The following is a 26,432-nucleotide window of genomic DNA, read 5'->3' as shown; positions in this document are numbered from 1 at the left end:
TTTTAACACTTTGGTATAGGAGAGGGAGCATTTTAGACCGAAATTTTAACCACATGGAAATACGAGAGAAGTAAGTTGGAGCCCCGGAATTTTTTACCTGTTGAGGTGTGGTGAATGGAAGTGGGAAGAAACCGACAAAAGGAGACAGTGTAAGTGAGAGAGGGGCACTGGCAGTGGGATAAACTGTCAATGAAAAAGAGAATAAGAATGCGGTGGGAGAGAGGCATAAAAAAGACAGCAGCAGTCAGAGGGAGATGCTGAGTATGAAAGCTTAACTATAAAGAGGAACCGGGAAAAGGAATTACAATGTTCTGTGTTAAAAGAGCTCGAATATGTTCTTATGCCTACATTTTTGATGAGGGAGGAGGAATGAGGACTGAGGCACCTGGTTTCCCGCTTTCCTGTTGGACTCTGGATGAGGAACGTATGCGAATTTTTCTGCTTCGACTGTAGCATTTCTCTTCCCGTCATTAAATACTCCTACATGGAGTTTTAATACGTCTCAAAATTTTGAATGAGTCAGGAAATTTGTGTCGTGTAATTATAGAACTTTTTCTGTTCTCAGGGGACCTACTACTTCCATGGATTAATGCCACGAGGTATCAGATTAAAACACTTCGTCATGCTTTCTTACGGGAAGTACAAAGCATATTTAAAGAGTGTGAAGGATGGAGAAAAAGTGATCTGTGTAATGGCGATTGGCAGTGTCAACGAAGCTGGATATATCTAAGGTGAGAAACTAATTTCTGACGCACTTGTGATCCCAAGAGCACACTTCGTTCACAGTTTGTGGAAAATATAACTCACTTGTCACTAAATTCTGAATGTTCTTACTGCTTCTGCATTCAACAGCTTAATTTTGCAAACTACTAAACAGGAAGCACCTCCTTCAAATTCTCCAAATCATTATTCACTTGCTCATGAAACGGCTTTCAGCATCTCGTGGAAAATGAATGACGCTAACACACATAACAACAGGTACTGGTTACATCGAAAATGATGACATATAGTGTGTCTAGAAAGGAGACGATTACACTTTTATGCCAAGTACAGGTAGTTAATTTAACTAAATCTGATTAAGTTATATATGTGAGCATAGTTAAAGTCAACAAAAGACGAAAAATAAATCTGAATACATAGCTGTACTCTTCACTGATGTGACGAAAGTCATGGGATAGGGGATATGCACATGTGCAGATGGCGTAAGTATGCTAGTTGGAGCTAGTCGCATGGGTCACTCCATCTCGGAAATCGTTAGGGAATTCAATATTCTGAGATCCCAAGCGTGAAATTTCAGGCCTTACCTCTCACTACGGACAACGCAGCCTCCAGCTGCCTTCACTTAACGACCGACACCAGTGGCGTTTGCGTAGCGTCGTCAGTGCTAACAGACAAGCAACACTGCGTGAAGTAACCGTAGATATGCATCAGTTTGGGACGTGGGATGAACGTATGCGTTAGGGCACTGTAGAGATATATGGTGTTAAGGGCTACGACGGACGCGAGTGCCTTTGGTAACAGCACAACATCGCCTGCTGCATCTCTCCTGGGCTCTTGGCCATATCGGTCTGACCCTCCGAGACCGGAAAACCGTAGCCTGGCCACAAGAGTACCGATGAGCTGATGTTAGGGTTCGAATGTGGTGCAGACCTCACGAAGCCATGGATCCAAGTTGTCAACTGTGCAAGCTGATGATGGGTCCATGATGGTGTGAGCTGTGTTGACGTTTAATGGACTGGCTTGTTACCTCAAATCTAAACTGAAAATTAATTTAACATATACTGAGTGGTATGTTTTTCTAAGGCTCGGGGGTTTTAAGTGATTCTTTCCAATATTTGAGGTTGCCTTTGATAAGCATCAGTTCATAATTTATTTAACGTTACTAATTGCATTATATTCGTACAAGTTGTTAGAATATATAACGCTTGTAGTAAATAAAGGCAATGATGTACAAAATTATCCATCGACTTTCACATGAATTCCTTATCTATCCTTGTGGTTTTATTTCATCTGATATTTCCTATAGGTTAACTGGGTCCAAGATGAGCCATGGTCTGGAGAGAGGGGGGCAGCAGTGACTTGATGTCCAGTCAGGCTCCTCTCAGAGAAGAGCAAGAGAGTGGCGTGAAATGGTTCAAATGGCTCTGCGCACTATGGTACTTAACATCTGAGGTCATCAGTCCCCTAGAAATCAGAACTACTTAAACCTAACTAACCTAAGGACCTCACACACATCCATGCCCGAAGCAGGAATCGAACCTGCGACCGTAGCGGTCGCTCGATTCCAGACTGAAAGAGTGGGGTGAGGCGAAGCGTCTGATGATGGCAGGCACACGCCACAACCTAAGTATTGTTCTAGCTTGGCCTCTGGGCGCTGCGTTCTGTCATCTTTGCGCCCTGTGCCATATGGGCTACTGGACTGCTCCACCGAAGTCGTCTAATATGCTTGAGCAGAATAATAGTTTTTACAAGCAGTGACATCTAAACAAACACATTTCAAAGGAACCTGGTTTTGAGCGAAATGTTCGCCTTTTGAGAACGCTGTGCAAGGAGTAGTCTGTGTATTATGAGATTCAATGAAGCTGCATAGTGTTAAAAATTATTTCCTTGTAAAGCACTGGGCCAACTTTTTGGCACTGCTTTGGCTCGGGTGAACACCCTATTGTGTAAAAAGTTGTGAGACGGGTCATCATTGGTCAAACTTAGAAAAATAGACGAGAACGGCAGTCTCCGAGAAATGAAGACGTGGAGACCTGCGTCTTGCGTAAAATGTATAACTTTCGCGAAGAGTGGGACTGATTTATCATAACTGTGTACGAAATATGTACCTGGGAGGGAATGAAACGGTAGGTTGGCTCTGTAAAACTTTGGCTTAGAGGGGACAAAATACCATTGACAGGAGACATAGACTAGAAAAAATGGTTCAAACGGCTCTGAGCACTATGGGACTCAACTGCTGTGGTCATAAGTCCCCTAGAACTTAGAACTACTTAAACCTAACTAACCTAAGGACAGCACACAACACCCAGCCATCACGAGGCAGTGAAAATCCCTGACCCCGCCGGGAATCGAACCCGAGAACCCGGGCGTGGGAAGCAAGAACGCTACCGCACGACCACGAGATGCGGGCACATAGACTAGAGCCGTTATGTAGAGAGATGAGAGACAACTCAGTGCTGGTAGCGAACGCTTCGACTGGAGACACGTAAGGAAACAGGGGAGGGAACCGTACATGCAGTTGTGGGGGAGACATACGCCACCAGTTGACACGTACTCGCAACATTACAATCAGCTGAGAGCAGAATATGGTGAGAAATGGCAGCCTGGGAAAGGAAGGTATGACAATTACAGAACGTCTGTAGGCTTTTATGCTTTTCTCGAGTGACTGAAGGCTCATTTTTGAATCGGCCAGTGACGTTATTTGCACGTTGTACTTTTCCATTCTTCTGGTGAATTCAAGCAATTGCTGTATGTCCACCTTTAATTTCTCTGTCCACAAATCGTTAGTAGATTGCGGATTTATCACACTCACCTAAATTATCCAGCCTTTGCTGGGACGTTCGTGTATTACGTTAGTACTGTCCCTCGTCAGTAATAGTTTTCGATTCACTGCACTTACTGAGATCACATACCTCATTTCAAAATCTCTTATTTATGGACATATCTTCAGGGAAATTTAAAAATGAGAGGAATTAATCTGCCTATTGTTTCATTTCGTAGGTAGATTATAATCCTGTTCACAATGTTTGGTGAGGTGCAATTTCCATGTCACTTATTCTTAGCACCACCCCAATCCTATTAGTTTCCACTTCACGGCACCTTTTATTATATGTATATGAATACTCTGTTTAAGAACCACAAGAGCAGGAGATATTCTTGGAAATCGATATGGGAAGTTTCAGTTAGATTACATCATGGTCAGACAGAGATTCCGAAATCAGATACTGGATAGTAAGGCTTACCCATGACTGATATAGACTCAGCTCACAAGGTAGTAGCGATGAAGAGTAGGCTGAAGTTCAATAAAATAGTCAGGAAAAGTTAATACGCAAAGAAGTGGGATACAGAAGTACAACGGATTGATACTACGAACTGACGAGATATACTCTTGAAGTTCTCTAAGGCTGTAGATACAGCACTGAGGAATAGCTCAATAGGCAGTACAGTTGAGGAGGAATGGACATTTATAAAAAGTGCAATCACAGAATTTCAAAAGAGAAACATAGGTACAAAGAAGGTAACTGCGAAGGAACCGTGAGTAACAGAAGAAATACTCCAGTTGATCGATGAAAGAAGGAACTACAAAAATGTTCAAGGAAAATCAGGAGTATAGAAATACAAGTCACTGAGAATGAAATGAATAGGAAGTGCAGGGAAGCTACAATGAAATGGCTGCATGAAAAATGTGAAGAAATCGAAAAAAATTCGTAGTCGAGAGGACTGATTCAGCAAAAAGGCAAGTGAAGAACACCTTCCGTGAAATTAAAAGCAAGGGTCGTAACATTAAGAGTGCAACGGGAATTCCACTGTTGAATGCAGAGGAGAGAGCAGGTAGGAGGAAAGAGTATAGTGAAGGCCTCTATGAGGGAGAAAATTCGTCTGACGTGATAGAAGAAGAAACATGAGTAGATAGCGAAGAGATGGGGGATCCAGTATTTACAAGAGCTTTTAAGGACTTAATAAGGCAGAAAGGATAGATAACATTCTATCAGAATTTCTAAAATCAAAGGGCGAAGTGGCAACGAAACGTCTATTCACGTTGGTGTGTGGATTGGACGAGTCTGGCAACATACAATCTGACATTTTGAAAAATGTCATCCACTCATTCCCTTAGACTACAAGAGCTGACAAATACGAGAATTATAACACAATCAGCTTAACAGCTCATGCAGACATGTAGATGACTCGAATAATGTAGAGAAGAATGGAAGAGACATTGAGGATCTCTTAGATGATCATCGGTTTGATTAAGGAAAGGTGACGACACAAGAGAGGGAATTCTGACGTTGCTGTTGATAATGGAGGGAAGACTAAAGAAAAATCAAGACATGTTCATAGGATTTCTCAACCTGGAAACGGCATTCGGCAATGTGAAACGCTAAAAGATGTTCGAAATTGTGATAAAGGTACGGGTAAACAACAGAGGGAGACGGGTAATATATAATATGTACAAGAGCCAAAAGAGAATAACAAACGGGGGTGGCGAAGAACAAAGTGCTCGGATTAAAAAGGGTGTAAGACAGGGATGCAGCCTCTCGCGCCTACTGTTCAATCTGTACTTAGAAGAAGCAATGATGGAAATAAAAGAAAGGTTCCGGAGTAGGATTAAAATTTAAGGGGGAAGGATATTAATGATACGACTCACCGACGATATTGCTATTCTAAGTGAAAGGGAAGAAGAATTAATGATATGCTGGTTGGAATGAATAATCTAATGGATACGGAATATGGATTGAGAGAAATCGAAGGAAGAGGAAAGTAATGAGAAGTAGTAGAAATGAGAACAGTGAGAAACTTGGCATCAAAACTGATGGACACGAAGTACATGAAGTTAAGGAATTCTGCTACGTAGGCAGCAAAATAAACAATATCGGATGGAACAAGGAGGACACGAAAGGCAGACTAGCACTGGAAAAAAAGGCATTCCTGTCCAAGAGAAGTGTGATAGTACACTCCTGGATATTGAAATAAGAACACCGTGAATTCCCAGGAAGGGGAAACTTTATTGACACATTCCTGGGGTCAGATACATCACATGATCACACTGACAGAACCACAGGCACATAGACACAGGCAACAGAGCATGCACAATGTCGGCACTAGTACAGTGTATATCCACCTTTCGCAGCAATGCAGGCTGCTATTCTCCCATGGAGACGATCGTAGAGATGCTGGATGTAGTCCTGTGGAACGGCTTGCCATGCCATTTCCACCTGGCGCCTCAGTTGGACCAGCGTTCGTGCTGGACGTGCAGACCGCGTGAGACGACGCTTCATCCAGTCCCAAACATGCTCAATGGGGGACAGATCCGGAGATCTTGCTGGCCAGGGTAGTTGACTTACACCTTCTAGAGCACGTTGGGTGGCACGGGATACATGCGGACGTGCATTGTCCTGTTGGAACAGCAAGTTCCCTTGCCGGTCTAGGAATGGTAGAACGATGGGTTCGATGACGGTTTGGATGTACCGTGCACTATTCAGTGTCCCCTCGACGATCACTAGTGGTGTACGGCCAGTGTAGGAGATCGCTCCCCACACCATGATGCCGGGTGTTGGCCCTGTGTGCCTCGGTCGTATGCAGTCCTGATTGTGGCGCTCACCTGCACGGCGCCAAACACTCATACGACCATCATTGGCACCAAGGCAGAAGCGACTCTCATCGCTGAAGACGACACGTCTCCATTCGTCCCTCCATTCACGCCTGTCGCGACACCACTGGAGGTGGGCTGCACGATGTTGGGGCGTGAGCGGAAGACGGCCTAACGGTGTGCGGGACCGTAGCCCAGCTTCATGGAGACGGTTGCGAATGGTCCTCGCCGATACCCCAGGAGCAACAGTGTCCCTAATTTGCTGGGAAGTGGCGGTGCGGTCCCCTACGGCACTGCGTAGGATCCTACGGTCTTGGCGTGCATCCGTGCGTCGCTGCGGTCCGGTCCCAGGTCGACGGGCACGTGCACCTTCCGCCGACCACTGGCGACAACATCGATGTACTGTGGAGACCGCACGCCCACGTGTTGAGCAATTCGGCGGTACGTCCACCCGGCCTCCCGCATGCCCACTATACGCCCTCGCTAAAAGTCCGTAAACTGCACATACGGTTCACGTCCACGCTGTCGCGGCATGCTACCAGTGTTAAAGACTGCGATGGAGCTCCGTATGCCACGGCAAACTGGCTGACACTGACGGCGGCGGTGCACAAATGCTGCGCAGCTAGCGCCATTCGACGGCCAACACCGCGGTTCCTGGTGTGTCCGCTGTGCCGTGTGTGTGATCATTGCTTGTACAGCCCTCTCGCAGTGTCCCGAGCAAGTATGGTGGGACTGACACACCGGTGTCAATGTGTTCTTTTTTCCATTTCCAGGAGTGTATTAGACATAGGCTTCAATCTGAGCAAGAAATTTCGGATAATGTATGTTTAGTGCACAGAATTGTATGATAGTGAAACATGGACTGTGGGAAAACCTCAACAGAAGAGATTCGAAGCAACTGAGGTGTGCTAAAGAGGAATGTAGAAAATTAGCTACTTCGTGTCAACCAGTTTTGATGCTACGTTTCTCACTGTTCTCATTACTACGACTGATAAGTCAAGGAATGAAGACCTATTGCGCAAAAATCGGAGAGGAAAGGAACATGTGGAAAAGACTGACAAGGAGAAGGAGCAGCATGATAGGGCATCTGTGAAGACATGAGGAAATGGCTTCTACGGTACTAGAGGCAGCTGTAGTGGGCAAAAACGGTAAAGGAACACAGATATTTTAATACATCCAGCAAATAATTGAGGAAGTAGGTTTCAAGTGCTAGTCTGGGGCGAAGGGGTTGGCAGAGGAGAGGAATTCGTGGTGGCCGCACAAAACCAGTCAGAAAACCAATGACTCAAAAACAAAAAGCAAAAAAATGTGAGCACGCATGGTGTCGGATCGATGCGGACCATTGTGAGATCCACAGCGGTATGTCGAAAGCTCAATTCTACGTTCACACTTTATATCACATTGAAAGTAATTACATATGAAATTCAAGACAAACCCCTTGCTGAACTCCAGAGAATTAAAACCGATGCAGGTTACGGTGTAGGCTCCCATAAACGTCAATACCAATGAAAGTGAGTGATCAGCTCTATGAAAAACAGAGAAATAAATGGGACAGACTATTTTTGAGAAAATCATTCTAGTGTTCAAATTAAGTGGCTTAGGAAAACGACACTTGAATAATTAGCTCACTGAAAAATATAATATGGTCTTTTGTGTAGGACAGATAGTTTACGTCCAGCAAACATAGAGATCACTACTGATGTCTGTCTGTGGGTGCATCGGCGTAAAATTGGTCGACTGTGAGAGTAACCGAAACTCGCTGCAAAGAATGAAACGCGTGGAAAGATTGGCTACGTCGCCACTGAGTGCTGTTTGTTCTCAGGTCGAAGCGCAGACTTCAAAGGGTGCACGTTGTCACGGTACCCGCGGTAATCAGGTATGTGTTCTCACCGTGCGACCAAATGGATACCGCAGTTAAGATCAGTGTGGCTGACTGCAAGGTAAGGGAGTTCATAATATCCCGTAGGTTAAGACGGCAGCAGATTTCCGCTCCAGGCTTCGCGATCGTCAACATGGAGCGGACGTGCCGAGAAACTGCCAAACGGCGGGCTGGTGATCAGATCTCCGCTAGCTTCGATACCTGGCTGGACGGCCTGCACACCTGAAACACAGTTGTGCAGCAAACCTCACGGGGAGACTGGACTGCGCTGACCTCTGCCGCTCCTCCTTATGGTGGGTGGCGGACAGAGCGCCATCTCAGCTCTGAGACTGGGTATTAGATTGTGGCGCCAACTCGAGGGCAGAGAAAAAAACTGTGTCCTTCTGTGTCAGCGTGACCATGGAGAAAATTTGAGAAATAAAAGCTTTTGTCGTCTTTTAACAGTCTACGTCATCTTGAAAGTGTCTTAATTATTTACTTTATGGGAATCATAAAATTATTCTGACATCACCATCCCACAGTCCTATACTTTTTCAACTTATCCTTGGGGTCTACAATGTCCAGAAAAATTGATTTAACAGGGCAAATTCGCGTTTTACGTTTCTCGACTCAATCGACCGTGACTGCGGTCATTGGGTTTGTAATTTCACCTTTTGTCTGAATTTGCAACTTGAGTTCAAATTTAATGATTATTTCTGGTCATAAGGCTAGTACTGCTTCTATGAGTGAATGAGGCACCCTTGAGAAGTCAGTATATTGTACATGTATTAATGTAAACAGGAAATTGCCACCCACAATCTTTAGCAGGCTGGAGGCTCTAGAAGTGATCATAAAATTGGTCATGTGTATGCAGAGTTAAAAGTCATTCATTTTAGGGTTCAAGGTCCATGTAGCTCCAGAGTCTCATTAACGTTTAAAAAAGTCCCCGAGGCGGCGCAGATGACCCTACGACAAGTGGTTTACAGTAAGAAACATAGTGCCGCAAATGTCGGCAAATAAACCAAAAACAGATGACAAATGTAAAACATGTGACGTCGCCAGATGACGTAGGGTATTTTTGGGCGTGTGTGTGAAGGGAGGATTGAGCAATGTAATAATACTTGCATCCGAGGGAGCGATGAAAATTTCGAACACCTTTTGTTGTTGTGACCTGTTGTAAAAGTAGAAGCTACAAAATTATGGTCCTCCCTGTAACCAAGGTAAAACTGTTTATATTCATTTCCTTTTATTCCTTATTTTTGTTGTTGAAAGACTTTATTTAGTACGGAAATTGTGAGTTACTTACTGGTAGCGGCATACTTAGGAAGCTTACACTAATTTACTTGTGATTCAATATGTTAGCTCTCTGCTCTACTGTATTTTACAATGAATCAGCGGACACTATGAGACCGACACATAAAATAATAAATTTGGTCTCAGGGTAAACACGTAATTGTCTAAAGCATTGCAAAGAAATGCCACCCACAAAACGCAAGATTTGAAAATTGAGCCCACATGCGGAAGACCTGCATGTAAGCCCCAACTAAATCTGACAGGTGACTACTGCGAGTACAATGCTGGTATGAAGAAAGATAGTCGTAAAAATGATTGATAAGCTTCTGAATTTGCCAAAGATGCGCAACGTTACCGACAAAATCAGTGAAAGACGAGACACTGTCGTCTGCATGCGGGCACTGCTGAAGTGTCGTACCGTGGAAGATGACTCCATGTCAGCCGGTGATTGTCTCACATCCACGAAAATATAAAGTTTCGCCCAGGTGTACGGACGTCTTTACAACAAAGTGCTCTCTCCCTATAAACGGAAGAGCTCTAGGGACTGTACTAAGCAACCATCGAGAAGCAAGTCCCTGCTTCTCTCTTTTACTCAAAACCTTCCAAAAAAACAGCCGTTCCCCCCAATATTGTAGAATAAAACTATCATGGTCCACCAGTGGTTACCACGCCAATCATGTTTTCTAGCAAGAGACCCGATCTTCCTCAACCAATCGGTGCAGTGCAGTACACTTTCACCTCTCCGAAACAAACAGTAAACAATGCCTGGATGTCCTGTAACGAAACCCCCGGCGCATTTCACAGGATGAGGGAAACTTCATGGTGAAAACAAGCTCAATCTCGTTCATAAAACGATTTGGTCGGTGCCGTTCTGGCGAGGCGCAGTGGCATCTAAGAGACGTCACATGCGGAGATATTCGTATTTCCGTCGGGTAGGGTACGCTGTTCTTGTAATAAACACAACAGCCAGGCACCAGAGCAACGCCACTCTACCTGGACCCACACACGGGATAAGGACACCAGGCTCCCACACACCACGTCCACTCACTAATAAAGCGGTTAGGCCGATGCCAGGATGCCCGGCGCCATCAGTTTATAAAGAAGTGTCATTTCGCATTCAGCCACGGCACTCCCACCCTCTTGCTTGGCCTCTAGCGGAATAAGGCCGGCCGCCAGGATGGCCTGACGGGTATAAGCACAGCAGTGGCCTGCCTAAAAGGCATCACCGTCTTTTAACGTCAAAAGTTAAACATTTGTCATCCACTTTTGAGATATTTCCTTACACTGGCAGCCCCATGGGTCTCATATTGAATCGCTTGTCTCAGCATTATCTCCGCCTCTCTGGAGGTTTTTAAACGTTAATAACACTTATCCAGAATTCCTAGAGCTCGCCTACTTTGCTTAAATCTATGGTCCAGTTAGCAGGACTGCAGTTCTGAAATAGAGGTACAATAGGCGACTGACTTTTGCAGAATGATTATTTTGAATCGTAATTTTCTATTATCTGTGTTTCACTCGCTTGTACAATGCTCTCCTCTACTTGTAGCTTGGTTTGAATAGCACAGCCCTTAGCACCATTCTGGAGCTGCCTTCCTCTGAGTTAGCCAACCACTTATGGGGCACCTTGCGGTTAACATGGATTCCAAATCAAGTTGAAGCTTAGCTTTATCTACCTGATCACATTACTTCTAGTGGGAAAATAAGTAGTATGAGACAGAGTTGAGAGTCCTGACTGGGGCCAAATCGCTGACATTTGCGTCTGTGGCCTGACACTTACATAGTCAGATACCAAACCACGTCATAGCCACATAGCTGCTAACTGTAGACAGTCTCCATGATGGTACAATGTGGACAGCACTCTGCTTATTCAAAGTGGCAAAAGTCTACACGCATGACAACTGAAGGAAATGTGATCACAGTCGTGGGAATTAGATTTGTACAAAGTGCGGCGGAGACAATTCCTGTAAGAATTCATTGGCAAAAGTAGTACGATGACATTAGTATGCTACGGATACGCCAGACCATAGTTCTATCTCCCGCCACTAGTTTGCAATACAGTTGCGAAAAAGTCAAGATAGCGCTCATGGAAAATTGAAAACTGCAAGATGGCCATTGTGGTGAACACACAAATCCGAGATAGCGGTGGTGCTGCAATCACCGAAATCCAAGGTGCAAATTTGAAAATATCTAAGTTGGTAGAAATCAGACATTTAAAAAAATTACAAGGAGGCGGACGCAGCCTATTTATCGTTTCTAATCCTCTCACTTCTAACGTTACTAACGCACTCTCACTACTATGTATCTGGAGCATAGATTGTTGTAAGAGACTGTGGTGGAGGAATGGAACTACGGTTAAGGCAGATATGTTTGGGTTGCTTGTGGCACTGGGTGCCATCCAGTAGAGTAACCAGGAGCATGTCACAGCCAAGTAGGCAGAGGAAGGTAGTGGAAAGCCCCCATGATTGTCCATGGACAAAATTCATAGCCCAGTTAGGATCTTGGGGCGTGAACCTGTGCGATGTAGTGAGAGTGAAGGATGAGCAGCAAAGATTGAAAAGGTCAGCCATGAAAGCTCTCCACAGGTGAAGACCTATCCTGTGGGGTGGCTCTGTATGATATTAGGGACTGGGTGAGCACCACATACAAGGAGTGGTGATGGCAGATTTTGGACACTTCTTTTTAAAAGCCTGAACAAAACGTTTGGCCACACTAGTTAAAGCTGTGCGAAAAGGAGCAAAGGGATCAAAGAATTATCATGGTAAGCCCAAAAGAAGGAAATACCGGAGGACATAAACTGTGGGACATTGTCGGTTATAATGGTTTTTGGGAGTCCTTTCAGGGCCAAACTGTGTGTCAGAGCCTTAACGGTCTGAATATGGGAGACAAACGAAAGCCTCATGCCAGCAACTGAGGAAGAATCCGGAAAAGTGGAGTTGGAGACAGGACGAGGGGCGAATGTCTTGGCTTAGGAAAGCATTAGCACATTGGAGTCGCTTGCTTGCATTGACAACTAGGGAAGGCTGTAACCGTGCCACTGATGGTGGCACACATGACCCACCAGTATACACGTGGCCTGACCAATCGCTTTGTCAGGAAGACCCCCAGTAGTGCCTGTGTAACAACTAAAGTGTGGAGGTCCCCAGGAATGACCACCTAAGTGCGACCATTGTTTCCCTGTACCAGAAATATGCCATCCCATGAAGAGAAGCCCTGCCAACGTGCCCAGAATACCAGTAGATCTGTGTGTACCAAGGCTGTGCTTTTGTTTAGCCAGCCCCACTGGCTGTGCCACAATACGTGTCAGAGATAGGGCTGCTGAATATTGCCATTGGATGAGGTCCAAATTCAAAGAGAGCTGTGAGATGGCAGTTTCTGTGTTAGAGTTCAGGTGGAAGCACACTTTAGGATGAGTGGGAAACATTGGATCTTGCAGTACTGGTAACCAGGAATGTGGGACCGCATTAACATCCTGCGTGGTTGGCTGAAATTTTATCCTGTAAGAGTAACTGGAATGAAAGAGAGACAAGTATTGCCGCTAGTTTGCCATATTTGTGGGAACTGGTGCTGAAGACTTGAGCAGAATGATAGGGGCTTATGATGCATTACGAGAGTGAATGCCCGGTCATAGACTTAGTTATGAAATTTCTTTATGCCAAAGATGATAGCTAAAACTCCCTTTTTGATCTGACTATAATGCTGTTGTGCTGCATTGAGAGTATTTGACATAAAATCAGTTAGACGTTCCACACGAATGAATGGAGTGTATTAACACTATGTCCCACACCAGTGAAGAGGCACAGGAATGTTTGCAATGAGCGTTTGCGCACTAGAAGCGACTGTCACTTGATAGCCCCTGCAGCTGCGTGATCCAATCCATATAAGACTCACTGGGCAGTTTGTGACATTGAAATAACTATGGGTGCGTGACTGCCACATGAACCTGAAATGCAAAATAGTCCTAAAGGTTGGATTTTATCACCGCATAGGAAAGAGAGTCTGGGTCAGTCTCTGGATATAATTGCTGGATCAACTGATAGATAGAGGGACAGCATTTACCAGGAGACAGGAGCAATGCTGCGTATCACCTGTTATTCTGCACACAAGGATATGTCACTTCATCCATGCTATGTAACAGGACCAAGGTCCCACGTTGCGGCCAAACTCACGAAACGACGGTGGCGGCGACTGGAAGCTGAGGGCTGAGAAGTGACTCAGATCCACACGTACTTCAAATTCCAGCGCTGAATGTGAGACTCGCGTGAGATTCTCCAGGAGCAGTTCGTTGGTACACAGCGTTGGGTGATTAATGTCTACCAACTCGTCAGTAGCTACTGTGACGAAGACACTAAACCAGTATCTGGAACGGTCGCATGAATGTCTTTGAAATACCCCATCGCCAGCTGAGGTATTCCTCACACTGAATACTTCCGCAAGTTCACAGGTACATGTAATTAAACTTTGTTTATTTGAACATGTAACCTCCTAATATGAATAGTCGGCTGTTTCTGGCACAGTACAACAAAAGAAAATAAACGTTCTCCAGAAATTCTTCTTAGTAATGTGAAGGAAAAGTTCGTCACAAATACTTGTTCTTCATCGAAATGATAATAGATTCTTGAGAGCGTAGATTAAGTTCTTTTGATCAATGAAAAGGCTTATCTTCAAAACACATCTCACAAGCAGCGTGAATTGTTCATGGCGCTGAACACCAAGGCTTCGAACACAGGTCGCAGGAGTGCAGCCTTCCCGGTGATGAAAGTGATCCAAGGTAGTGTCCAAACGGAGATGTTACATCAGTCACTGGCTGGCGAAACCGGAACTGGCTCTAGCCGGCTCTACGTGGGCAGATATACTCGCGCGGTGGAATGTTTCAATTTTCCTATTCGCTATGGAAGTTGCGGTGGATGCAGCAAGAGATGCATATCTGGGGCGACCCTGTTGCTGTCTTCTGCGCCCTCTGGTTGGTTATTGCATGACTCACTGGAGGCTGAGCCGGACACTGAGGAAACCAGCCTGAACACAGGGGTTTAGCTGACGAAAACCTGATGCGTTGCGGGTTGACGTTGTCGAAGGTGAAGCCTAGAGCCACCCCAATTGTAATCGAAGATGGCACCATGTTCAACACGTTTAAGTCAAATACTGTACCTGTCGCGAGAACAGTGGTTATCGGCAACATTTATGAATAAATGAGTCATGAGTTTCTCGCCCCCTCCAAATTTGCAAGTTGCCAACAATTTTGATGGTGCAACAAATCTGTGTAACATTTATTTACTGTACCTATCATCTAACAAGATGTATACAAAACATCAAAATGAATTCATAATCTTCACATGTAATGTATAATATGGTGTCCAGTTCAGGAAAAGTACTGCCAATGCGAAGGGACGCCACAATCACCTCCTCTGTCTCCAGTCGTCTTTCTCCCACTCGGTTACAATCTCCCATAATGCGTTGTCCCCCAAAATGGCATCCATATAAATTACCCTGACATCAAGGGTGAACGTTTGAGAGTTGGATATCCTTAGCTCATCAGCTTCGCATACAAATGTCAAAAACAGGGAGAACTGATCGCTGCCTCAAAACAGCATCCCCGTCTGACAATGGACGATTGTATCAGCTAAATCATAACGCTCCAAGATCAACGATCACAGCAATAATGGAAAACATGTTGAAACACCGTTCTTTTAAGGTTAACATAGAAACTACAAGTAAATCTTACATCATAGACAGGGCTCGGTTTCGACCAAGTTTTATTTAAGTTTTACACCAGCGAAATAGTCACCAATGAATCTGTATAGCTCAGATACGTGGACGATCTTGCGATAGAGACTCAAAGCAACACGTCTGAAGAAGGTGAACAAACGCTAGAGAACCATGTATAAAAGTTTGCCCATTAATACGAAATAAAAAGACTGCGTAAACGCTAACAAAATAAAAGTCAGTTTGTTCCACCTAACCAACAGAACAGAAACCAAAGAACTGAAGGTAATCTTCCACGACCAAAATCTGCAGTTTTGTTGACACCTCAAACATTTGGGTGGGACGTTGGACGGGTCCCCGACATTTAGGAAACGCCTTCAGCTAACAGGGGTAGAGTTATAATCAAGAAATAATACACCCACATTCCGAGAAAAACAGAACGCCTTGAACACTAGAGATAGGACAGCATCTTCCTGCAAGAAGTCCAGGGCTACCTCAGCACACACAGCGTACAACCAGGAAGCCGATACATGTACAGTTAGGGAGGCGGCACTCAGGCGCCCTCCGAGCAAGCTGAAGCTGGCAGTTTGCAGTCAGTCGGTTAGAAGTTGTGCAAGAGGAAGGCTCAGCAGGTCGGCATCCCGGCATTCCGGCATCCCGGTGACCCGTCGTCAGTGGCAGCACGGAGCGGTGAGGCTTACCTGCAGGCAGCAGGTTGCAGGCTCAGGGTTAAAGTATTCAAACGGGGTGCAAGGAGCACATCACAGTTCTCCAGCAGAGTTCACCAGTAACTAGCGAGTCGGCCTTTCCGTCGTAGTCAGTGATGCAGACTAGATGACCAGTAACTGTAGCAAGCTAAGAGTCCATTTTCCCTCGCAAAACCCGAGGAGTCAGTGGTCCTGTCAACACCATAGTGTTTCAAGTGCGGACGGTTTTCCCTGCCTCTGCGTTTCTCGTCAGTACTAGAACGCCTTGGAGCGGTGGAGCTCGTATGTTGGATGTTACTACTGGTACAGTTCTCGGAAGTTCGTTCAGTGCGCTGTCATACAGCAGCGCTTGCTCTCGATGGTACAGATATGCTTGCTGTGCTACAATCAGGTACGGGGAGTGCCCTGATTTTGAAGTACTGTTACTCTTTGCGTGCTCTCGATTATGATTGTCACGCACAGTCTGAGCTGGTCTCGGTTTATTTACCGTCTGCGTAGAGCAAAAGCTACGAATATTATTAGGACTGCTGTGCAACAATCTGCCTTCTTCAAAAAATTCGCCCGAAATTTTGAGTTTATATTTAGCAACTGTTGTTTATAAACTCACGAGAGTGGTTTTTACTGCTTGTAATCACTCTGTTCCATAAAATCTAATTTTACGGTGCAATTAGTATAATCTGATAAAACGTATTTCGGCAAGGTAATCTAGTTCTTATTGTTTACATATGTTGTCAAGGCATGCTATGCGGATCTGATATGAAGATAGCAGTGAAGGAATGGAGCTTTACGCCTCAAACGTAGATACAGCATACAAGTCGCTATAGGAAACACGGCCATTCTAGTAGCAGAAACACTGTTAGTAATAACGTTTAGACGAAGCTGATCTTCAAAATTCTGAATATAAGTGAACATCGGTTCCGTAGTAATACGTCCCTTTTTCATATGGAATTAGCTCATCGATAGAGTGTAGAAGTCCTGAATTCCGGAGTCATTAAATAAAGTTAGATTCTTAATATGGAGGATACTGAAAGTTGTTTCTGGCGACTACAGCATTGGTGTTGACAACTTAATAATGCCCGTGCCTAAAACGGATAAAGGTAAGCAATTATTACTCTCTGCTGCATCACAAGTCGTGCCCTCGATCAATAGACCACTGTTCTCTAGTTCCATCCTGTCCCTGTCCCTAGGTTTCTCATTTGCGTAACAACTGACAACAACAGATTCTAGCGAACAGACTGAATAAATTTAGTGGGTTCCTACTTGCTGGAAAAGTGGTGTAGGTTCCGATACTTCTCAGTGCCTTTTCGCGGTGTCATGTTCACCTCTGAACAGTTATACTTCGCGTGAACGTGTATCTTTTCGCACTGTCATAGTTGGACGAATGGTAACACTCCCTATTTTACACTCCTGCAAATCCATTATCGTCTCATTCCGTAATTATTAATTAGTCTTCGTTCAATAGATTCACCCATTTACGTATGGTTTCCCACTTCATCGGGCATGGATTAATGATGTAGTATTGATGTGTTTCGATTTACTAACGGAATTCGGATTGCTATCAGTAATCTCGCCTTACGTGTTATACCCTCGACGGTGCCTATACTATAAAACAGCACTAAACTCCTTTATGTCACTTAGACTGCATGTTAAAGTTTACGTAATGGTTCAGAAGCCATCAACGCCGACCTTAATTGTTCACTGTTCTGAGCTTTTCATACTCCAACATTCTGAAGTCAAAGGTCGATAATACTACCTGACGGTATCCGTAACATTCTAGCGATAGTCATCTTCTCGTCTCAGGTACTCAAACGTCTCTGAATGACTGCCGGGTTATAATTGGCTTTCGCTACTGTATTGCGCACATATTCTGTGCGTTCTTCACCCACCTCCCGTATGACTAGTATTTTTCAGCAGGTTACTTTCCAGGTTCATTAACTGAGTGGTATCCCACTCCACCGAGGTTTCCACTTCTTCTACTTTTTCTTGCACTTCACTTATCACATTATTCAGTTCCTGCAAATCTTCTTCGTTCGCGGTCCCAATTAAGTTTTTTAACAAGGTCCCACGTGGGTTGATCCGTTTCCTCCTTTTAAGTACTACGTCCGTCAATAGAATCAAATGAGCTCTGAACTTGGCATGCGAAAGTTGCAGATCATGCAGTTTGCTGTTATTCTCTTCTTTCTGTGCCTTCGTGTATGACTCCCTGAATAGTTCTTGCAGCCATAAATCCCGTGTCTAACTTTCCGTACCTTGTAGGTTAGTCACAGTGTCTAGTGACGACTTGTCAGCAATACATGTGTTTGTTTGGAAGACAACACTCGGGAGTTCATTGGCTGGTTGAAGACTGCAATTCGCACTTCTCCGATGACGTGAAGTAGCTTCACCGACAGAATTATTCTTTGAGGGTTCCCTGTATATACGGCAGCTAGTGGGAAGGAATGCCCGCCAATACCTCTTCCTTCTACAAAAAATGTTCCCTACATATCAAAAATAAACTATGACTCACAATAATATCTGATAAACCACCAAAGTCCAATACAAATATAATACCACAAAACAAAGAAGGTTGGTTGGTTGGTTTGTGGGCTTAAAGGGACCAGACTGCGATGATCATTGGTCCCTTTTTCCAAAAAATTAAAACCGCCCAAAGAGAATAAAAACGAACAGCAGAAAAGACGTCAGACGACACAGGACGAGAAAGACTCCGACAGAGATCAGACAAAACAAATTAAAACACACAGAGAGTGACGGTGGTTGGCCGACCATAGAGAAAAAAAGAGGAAAAGCCAACCACCAAGAACACATTAAAAACTCAGTTTAAAATCAGAGGCTAAAAGCCAGAATCAACACTAAAAAACATAAACACTCAGATTGAACTATAAAAACCCCCTGCCCGAATAAAACACAAAACTAAGTCCACCATAGCAGAGTCATCTAGTAAACGGGCAGGGAGCGTATCAGGCAGCGCAAATGTCTGCCTGAGCACAGTTAAAAGCGGACAAGTTAATAAAATGTGCACCACCGTCAAAGCCGCCAGATAGCGACAGAGAGGCGGGTCCTCAAGACGCAATAAATAACTGTGAGACAGTCGGGTGTGGCCAATGCGGAGCCGACAAAGAGCAACTGAATCTCTGCGAGTGGCTCGCATGGATGACTGCCGAACACGAGTCGTCGCCTTGAGAGAACGGAGTTTGTTGGCCGTGGGCAGATTGCGCCATTCAGTGTCCCAAAGCGAGAGAAGTTCGCGGCGGAAGACTGCCCGCAAATCAGTCTCCGGGAGGCCAATGTCCAGGGTGGGTTCACTGGTGGCATGTTTGGCCAGGCGGTCAACACGTTCATTGCCCGGGATACCGACATGACCAGGTTGGTTGGTTGGTTGGCTGGTTTGAGGATTAAAGGGACCAAACTACAAAGGTCATCGGTCCCTTGTTTCATAAACACACAGAGCACAGGGAAACCATCCATAAGCATTCGAAGCAGAAGATAAAAATCCCAGGGGAAGAAAATCCCCAAGGTCAATAATAAAGAAACATGGAAAACGGAGCACAGCAACAAAAACAACATAGAGAAGAAAGGCAGAAGGAATTAAAACTGCACAGCAGAGGACTGTGGCTGGCTGATCACGAAAATAATAGGATGAGCCAGCCACTCTGCAACACGTTAAAACCACCAGCCTAAAAGATTAGGGTGGAGTCGAATTACAACACAAAACGAAGTAAAAGATACAGTACACAAGAGGGTCACGCAATAAAATTAGAGGGACCTATAAAAGCCACTTGCTCGAATAAAACTTAAAACACGATCTGCCATAGAGACATCGTCACCCAAAAGAGATGTTAAATCACCCAGGAGATTAAAAGATCGCCTGATGGCGGTTAAAAGAGGACAGTCCAACAATATGTGGGCCACCGTCATATTTGCACCACAGCGACAAGGAGGGGGGTCCTCTCGACGCAGCAGATGACCATGCGTCAGCCAAGAGTGGCCAATGCGGAGCCTACACAGAACAACAGAATCCCTGCGAGAGGCCCGCATGGAGGAACCCCACACAGTCGTTGTCTCCTTGACCTGGCGCAACTTGTTGGGGGCAGACAGAGTGCGCCATTCGACTGCCCACATCCCAAGGACCCGACGGCATAACACCGATCGGAGATCAGTTGCCGGGAGGCCGATCTCCAACGGCAGTTTGCGGGTAGCGTCTTTAGCTAACTTGTCGGCGTGTTCGTTTCCCGCTATCCCAACGTGTCCCGGGGTGCATATGAACACCACTGAACGTCCACGCTGTTCAAGACCATGAACGGACTCCTGGATGGCAACAACAATGGGATGGCGTGGGTAGCACTGGTCAAGAGCCTGTAGACTACTGAGAGAGTCACTGCAAATGACAAAAGACTCGCCAGTGCTGGTAGGAATATGCTCAAGGGCACGAAAAATGGCTGTTAGCGCTGCGGTGTAAACACTGCAGCCTTCCGGCAAGGAGCGCTGGTCTACATAGTCCGCATGAGCATAAGCGTACCCCACACGGCCATCAACCATCGAGCCATCGGTATAGAGAACCTCCGAGTCATGGAAAGCGCCTAGGAGAGCAAGGAATTGGCGGCGCAAGACCGCAGGAGGAACTGAATCTTTTGGCCATCGGGAAAGTTCCAGCCGAAGCTGTGGCCGACGAAGACACCAAGGTGGTGTATGTGGGTGGACCTGAAAAGCAGATGGAAGAGGCAAACACTCGAGTTCACTAAGGAGTGACCGAACACGGATCCCAATTGTGAGGCCCGATCAAGGTCGCCGGTGTGGGATATGGACTGCCGCATCGGCGAAAAGGAGACGGTAGTTAGGGTGACGGGGAGAACAACGGACGTGGGCAGCATAGTTGGCTAAGAGTTGTTGACGCCGAATGTGGAGCGGAGGAACCCCAGCCTCAGCAAGTAGGCTATTAACAGAACTGGTGCGCAATGCTCCTGTCGCCTGTCGAACCTCACAGTGGTGAACGGGGTCCAGCAGTTGCAACGCCGAGGGCGACGCCGAGCTATACGCCACACTCCCATAATCAAGCCGGGACAGCACAAGGGCTTTGTAGGGCTGCAGCAGCGTGTTACGATCTGCACCCCAAGTTGTGTTGCTCAGGCAGCGGAGGGCATCCCGAAGATACAGCTCAGGGTGGGGATGGACAGTTCGACGCCGACAAAAGTGCATAACACAAGTCTTCGCAGGGGAAAACTGAAACCCATGGGCGAGGACCCACGCCTGCGCCTTGCGGATGGCTCCCTGCAACCGACGTTCTAAACGCGGAATGTCCGAACGGATAAAAAATTCTGAATAAAAATGGGGAGAGACCTCCGGAGACCCCACCCGTGCAACGTGGCGAGAATATGGTGCCGCCACGTCGTGTCATATACTCTGGAGAGATCGAAAAAGACGGAGACGAGGTGTTGGCGCCTGGAAAAAGCAGTGCGGGTTGCAGACTCAAGGAAGACCAAAGTATCGGCGGTGGAACGGCCCTGACGGAAGCCGCTCTGGCACGGAGCCAGAAGACCCTGAGACTCGAGCAGCCAACACAGCCGTCGACTCACCATGCGTTCCAGCAGCTTGCACAGAGTATTTGTTAAGCTGATGGGCCGATAACTATCCACAGTAAGCGGGTCCTTACCAGGCTTCAGCACCGGAATGACGGTACTCTCCCGCCACTGCGACGGAAAGACACCATCGCCCCACATGCGGTTGAAGAGGGCAAGAACACACCGCTGACAGTCCGGGGAAAGGTGTTTGAGCATCTGATTGTGGATGCCATCTGGCCCAGAGGCTGTATCGGGGCACTGTGCCAGGGCGCTCTGGAGTTCCCACAAACTAAATGGGGCGTTGTACGCCTCAGGGTGGCGAGAAGTGAAAGAAAGCCGTTTGCCTTCCTCCCGGCGTTTGAGCGCGCGAAACGCAGGCGGGTAATTCCCCGACGCAGAGGCCCGAACATAGTGCTGTGCGAAATGCTCGGCGATTGCATCGGCATCGGTGGATATCGCCCCGTTGATGGTAAGCCCTGGGACACCTGTAGAGTACTGCAATCCAAAGATGCGCCGAATCTTCATCCACACCTGGGAGGGGGAAGTACGGGAACCAATGTTGGAAACGTACCTCTCCCAGCACTCCTGTTTCCGCCGTTTGATAAGCCTCCGTACCTGAGCACGGAGACGTTTGAATAAAATGAGGTTCTCCAAAGACGGGTGCCGCTTATGTCGCTGAAGAGCTCGCCGACGTTCTTTAATGGCGTCAGCGACCTCTGGAGACCACCAAGGCACCGACTTTCGCCGGGGGCACCCTACCGAACGAGGAATGGTACTTTCCGCAGCGGAAACAATCGCTGCAGTCAGTGTCTCAACCGCCACATCGATGGTACCATGGGAGAGAGATTCAACAGTGGCAGCAGAGGAGAACGTGTCCCAGTTTGCCTTGCTAAATGCCCATCTAGGCGAGCGTGCAAGGGAGCGACGCTGTGGTAGTGAAAGGAAGATCGGAAAATGGTCACTACCACACAAGTCCTCGTGGACTCTCCAGTGGACCGATGAGACAAGCCCTGGGCTGCACAATGACAGATCTATGGCCGAGAACGTGCCATGCGCCACACTGAAATGTGTGGCGGCGCCAGTGTTTAAGAGGCAGAGGTCGAGTTGGGAGATGAGATTCTCGACATCTCTGCCTCGGCCAGTAATCTTCGATCCACCCCACAGGGGATTGTGGGCGTTAAAACCCCCAAGGAGAAGAAAAGGCGTGGGAAGTTGGGCGACAAGTGCAGCCAATTCGGTCAGGGAGACTGTACCACCTGGCTGGACAGCCACAGCTTCCAATGATGTTTGAAGGGGCACAGGAGCACTATATACAGAGGTAAGGACATACACGCAGGCTCCACCTGACACACAATTGTAAGTGCTACGGTTGCAGTAATACGCCGGTATCCACGGAGGACAGGGGTCCGCATTGCCGGGAACCAGGTTTCCTGGAGGGCAATGCATAAAGCAGGTGTCATGCTTAGAAGCTGACGTAGCTCAGGTAGATGGCTAAAATAACCGCCACAATTCCACTGGAGGATTGTACAGAGCGTGTCCTGTAGGGGCATTCAGGCACTGAAAAGGCAAATTACTTTGCAGGGTCACATGCTGCCACCGACTGAGTGACGGACATCACTACGGCCATCGTTTCTGAGGAGACGGCGAGATCCAGGTCATCAGGGGACGCAAAGAGCTCGACCTCATCCTCAGAGGCTGAGCTGACAGGAAGCGTTGGTGCGGGAACCACTGGGTCCTTATCCTTCTTGGAGAGCTTCCTCTTCTCTCTCTTGTCTTTGGGAGGAGGGTTGGCATGCTGGGAGGGCTTTCCTGATGCATTATCAGGAACAGAGGAAGAGCGTGAAGCCCTTCGACCAGCAGCTGGTGGCTGCTTCAGCCACTGGCTAGTGTCTTGTGAGACACTGGAGAAGTCCGTGGAAGGGACTCCCCCAAGGGATCCCTTCCGAACAAGTGAGGCCGGAGGAGGCTGTTGCGTCTCTGGCTGAGCAGCCGGAGAGAGCTGTCTCTTCCCCGGCTGAGGAGCCGGAGAGGGCTGTCGCCGCTCCGGCTGAGAGGTGGGGACTGACGTCCCCGGTTGCTTGGGGCGCACTGCTCCAAAACTGGGAGCTTTGGGAGCAGTGGAAGAGAGAGTGGCCTGTCCCAGCGGTGGGGCAGACGTTACTGGATTTCTCTGTGGGCCAACGGAGAAGGGAGTCTGTGCAGGAGCTGGTGGCGGCAGTGTGACGGTAGCATAACTCCTCAACAGAGGTGTGGGGTTGAGTCGTTCCAGCTTCTTCTTTGCCTCTTGGTAAGTTAAACGGTCCAAGGTCTTAATTTCTTGGATCTTCCGCTCTCGTTGATAGACTGCACAGTCTGGCGAGCAGGGAGAATGATGCTCCCCACAGTTAACGCAGGTGGGAGGCGGAGCACATGGAGCATTAGGATGGGAAGGTCGTCCACAATCACGACACGTGGGGCTGGCAGTGCATCTGGAGGACATATGTCCGAACTTCCAACACTGGAGGCATCGCATAGAGGGCGGGACATAGGGCTTGACATCGCACCGGTAGATCATGACCTTGACCTTCTCAGCAAGCAGTCACCCTCAAAGGCCAAGATGAAGGCACCGGTAGCGACCCTATTATCCTTGGGCCCCCTAAAGACACGACGGACAAAGTGCACACCTCGTCGTGCCAGGTTCTCCCGTAGCTCGTCATCAGACTGTAGCAGAAGATCTTTATGAAAAATAATCTCCTGGACCAAATTTAAGGACTTATGGGGAGTGACAGTAACGGGGATGTCACCAAGCTTCTCACAGGCGAGTAATGCCTGGGACTGTGCAGATGAAGCTGCTTGTATCAGAATGGCCCCGCTCCTCATTTTGGAAAGAGACGCCACTTCCCCGAACTTATCTTCGAGATTGTGCACAAAGAAAAGAGGCTTAGTTCCCAAAAACGAATCCCCATCAGTTCTGCTGCATACAAGGTATCGTGGCGAATACGGCTCCTGTCTGTCTGCAGCCCGACGTTCCTCCCATGGTGTGGCTAGGGAAGGGAACGATTTCGGGTTATAGGTCACAGCATTAAAGTCTGTCTTACCACGCTTAGAGACATTGGCGGACGGGCGACCACCAGATTGAGATTTCACCCGCTTCATTGCGGGGCATCCGCCCCGATGCCACCCACTCCGACCAGGGGCTCTCCCCACGGGCGCCACCCAGCCACAGCAAAGGCCACCTGGCAGGATGGCCGTTGCCGGGAGTCCTGATGCCCCAGAGAGACGAGCATAGACTCCTTGGCTTACGTGGGGAGGTGTCAGCTCAGGCATCGGCAGTACGATCCCTGTGTTGTCAGGGGGCTACAACCTAGAGGGTACATGACGACCCCACCACAACGGGCTGGCTACCGTGCTGGATTTTGGGTGCCATGGGTAGTCCATAGTGATCGTGGGTGCTGATGGTGGCGCACTAAGGGCGTTACGTACACAATCCATCAGGGGGGTATCCACAAAATGACGAATGGAAGGTGCAGTGACGACGCCAAGACGATCAAGAGTGCCAAGGCCGTAGGGCACAGAGGACTGATGGTGCACCACGTAAGGTGTCCTTCCCCAAAAGGCTCGTACTTCTGTGGAATTTGGAAAAATGGAGGTCAAACCCTAATGGGGACCATCACATTAAGGCCGAAACATTTGAGACTCCTTTTAGTCGCCTCTTACGACAGGCAGGAATACCGCGGGCCTATTCTTACCCCCGAACCCGCAGGGGGAGACATGACCAGGGGTCCACACACAGAGCGGCCGCAACGCGCAAGATATGCAGGGACTCATGGATAGCCATCACCAGCAGAGAACGAGGAAAACACTGGCCGAGAGCTCGTAAACCGCTCAGGGAATCGCTACAGATACCGAAGGACTCACCTGAGCAGGAGCGGATATACTCTAGGGCACGAAAGATGGCGACCAGCTCAGCAATGTAAACGCTGCAGCCAGCCGGCAAGGAACGTTGTTCGGAATGGTCCCCAAGAGTGAGCGCATAACCGACTCGACCAGCAACCATCGAGCCGTCAGTGTAAACAATGCCAGAGCCGTGATACGTGGCCAGGATGGAATAAAAGCGGCGGCGGAAGGCCTCTGGAGGGACTGAGTACTTTGGGCCCTGTGCCAAGTCTAGCCGAAGGCAAGGGCGAGGAAAACACCATGGGGGCGTGCGCAGAGGTGCCCGGGAAGGAGGTGGAACAGGGAAAAACCCAAGCCCAGAGAGGAAATCTTTGACGCGTACGGCGATCGGACAACCCGACCGGGGCCGACGTTCTGGCAGATGGTCGACTGACTGCGGGAACAGGACACGGTAATTTGAATGCCCAGGCAAGCTAAAAACATGGGCAGCACAAGCAGCCAGTAATTGTTGGTGTCGGAACTGCAGTGGAGGGACATCTGCCTCCACTAGTATGCTGTCCACAGGGCTGGTGCGGAAAGAACCAGTGGCAAGGCGTATCCCGCTGTGGAGAATTGGGTCAGCACCCGCAACGCAGATGGGGATGCTGAGCCATAAGCCAGGCTCCCATATTCCAGACGAGACTGAATTAACGCCTGGTAGAGCCGCAACACGGTAGATCGGTCGGCGCCCCAGCGGGTGTGGCCCAAGCATCTCAGAGCGTTTAGATGCCGCCAACACGCCTGTTTAAGCTGCCGAATGTGAGGCAGCCAAGTCAACCGGGCATTGAAAACCACCCCCAAAAACCTGTGTGATTCAACTACTGAAAGAAGTTCGCCGGCAAGATAAAGCCGCGGCTCCGGGTGGACAGTACGTCGGCGGCAGAAATGCATAACGCAGGTCTTGGCTGCCGAAAAATGGAACCCATGAGCTACAGCCCAAGACTGCGCCTTGCGGATAGCGCCCTGTAACTGACGTTCAACAGCTGGAATGCCAGTAGAGGTGTAGTAAAGGCAGAAGTCGTCAGCAAACAGGGAATCGGAGACAGAATTTCCTACGGCCTCAGCGAGCCCGTTAGTGGCTATTAAAAACAGGCAGA

The 26,432-nt window shown here is 47.6% G+C and overlaps 1 protein-coding gene across 1 annotated transcript in view; it reads left to right on the top strand.

Moving 5' to 3' along the window:
• Window positions 1–26,432, top strand: part of LOC126238921 (uncharacterized) — a 143,444-nt gene that overhangs the window by 106,505 nt on the left and 10,507 nt on the right. Inside the window, exon 4 of the mRNA XM_049947821.1 lies at window positions 566–731. Within this exon, the coding sequence (XP_049803778.1) occupies window positions 566–730 (165 nt within the window). The 3' untranslated portion in view covers window position 731. The remainder of the gene's footprint in view (window positions 1–565; window positions 732–26,432) is intronic.

Source organism: Schistocerca nitens, chromosome 1 (genome assembly GCF_023898315.1).
Source record: "Schistocerca nitens isolate TAMUIC-IGC-003100 chromosome 1, iqSchNite1.1, whole genome shotgun sequence".
Lineage (NCBI taxonomy): Eukaryota > Metazoa > Arthropoda > Insecta > Orthoptera > Acrididae > Schistocerca > Schistocerca nitens.
This window is presented reverse-complemented; position numbering and strand designations above follow the sequence as displayed.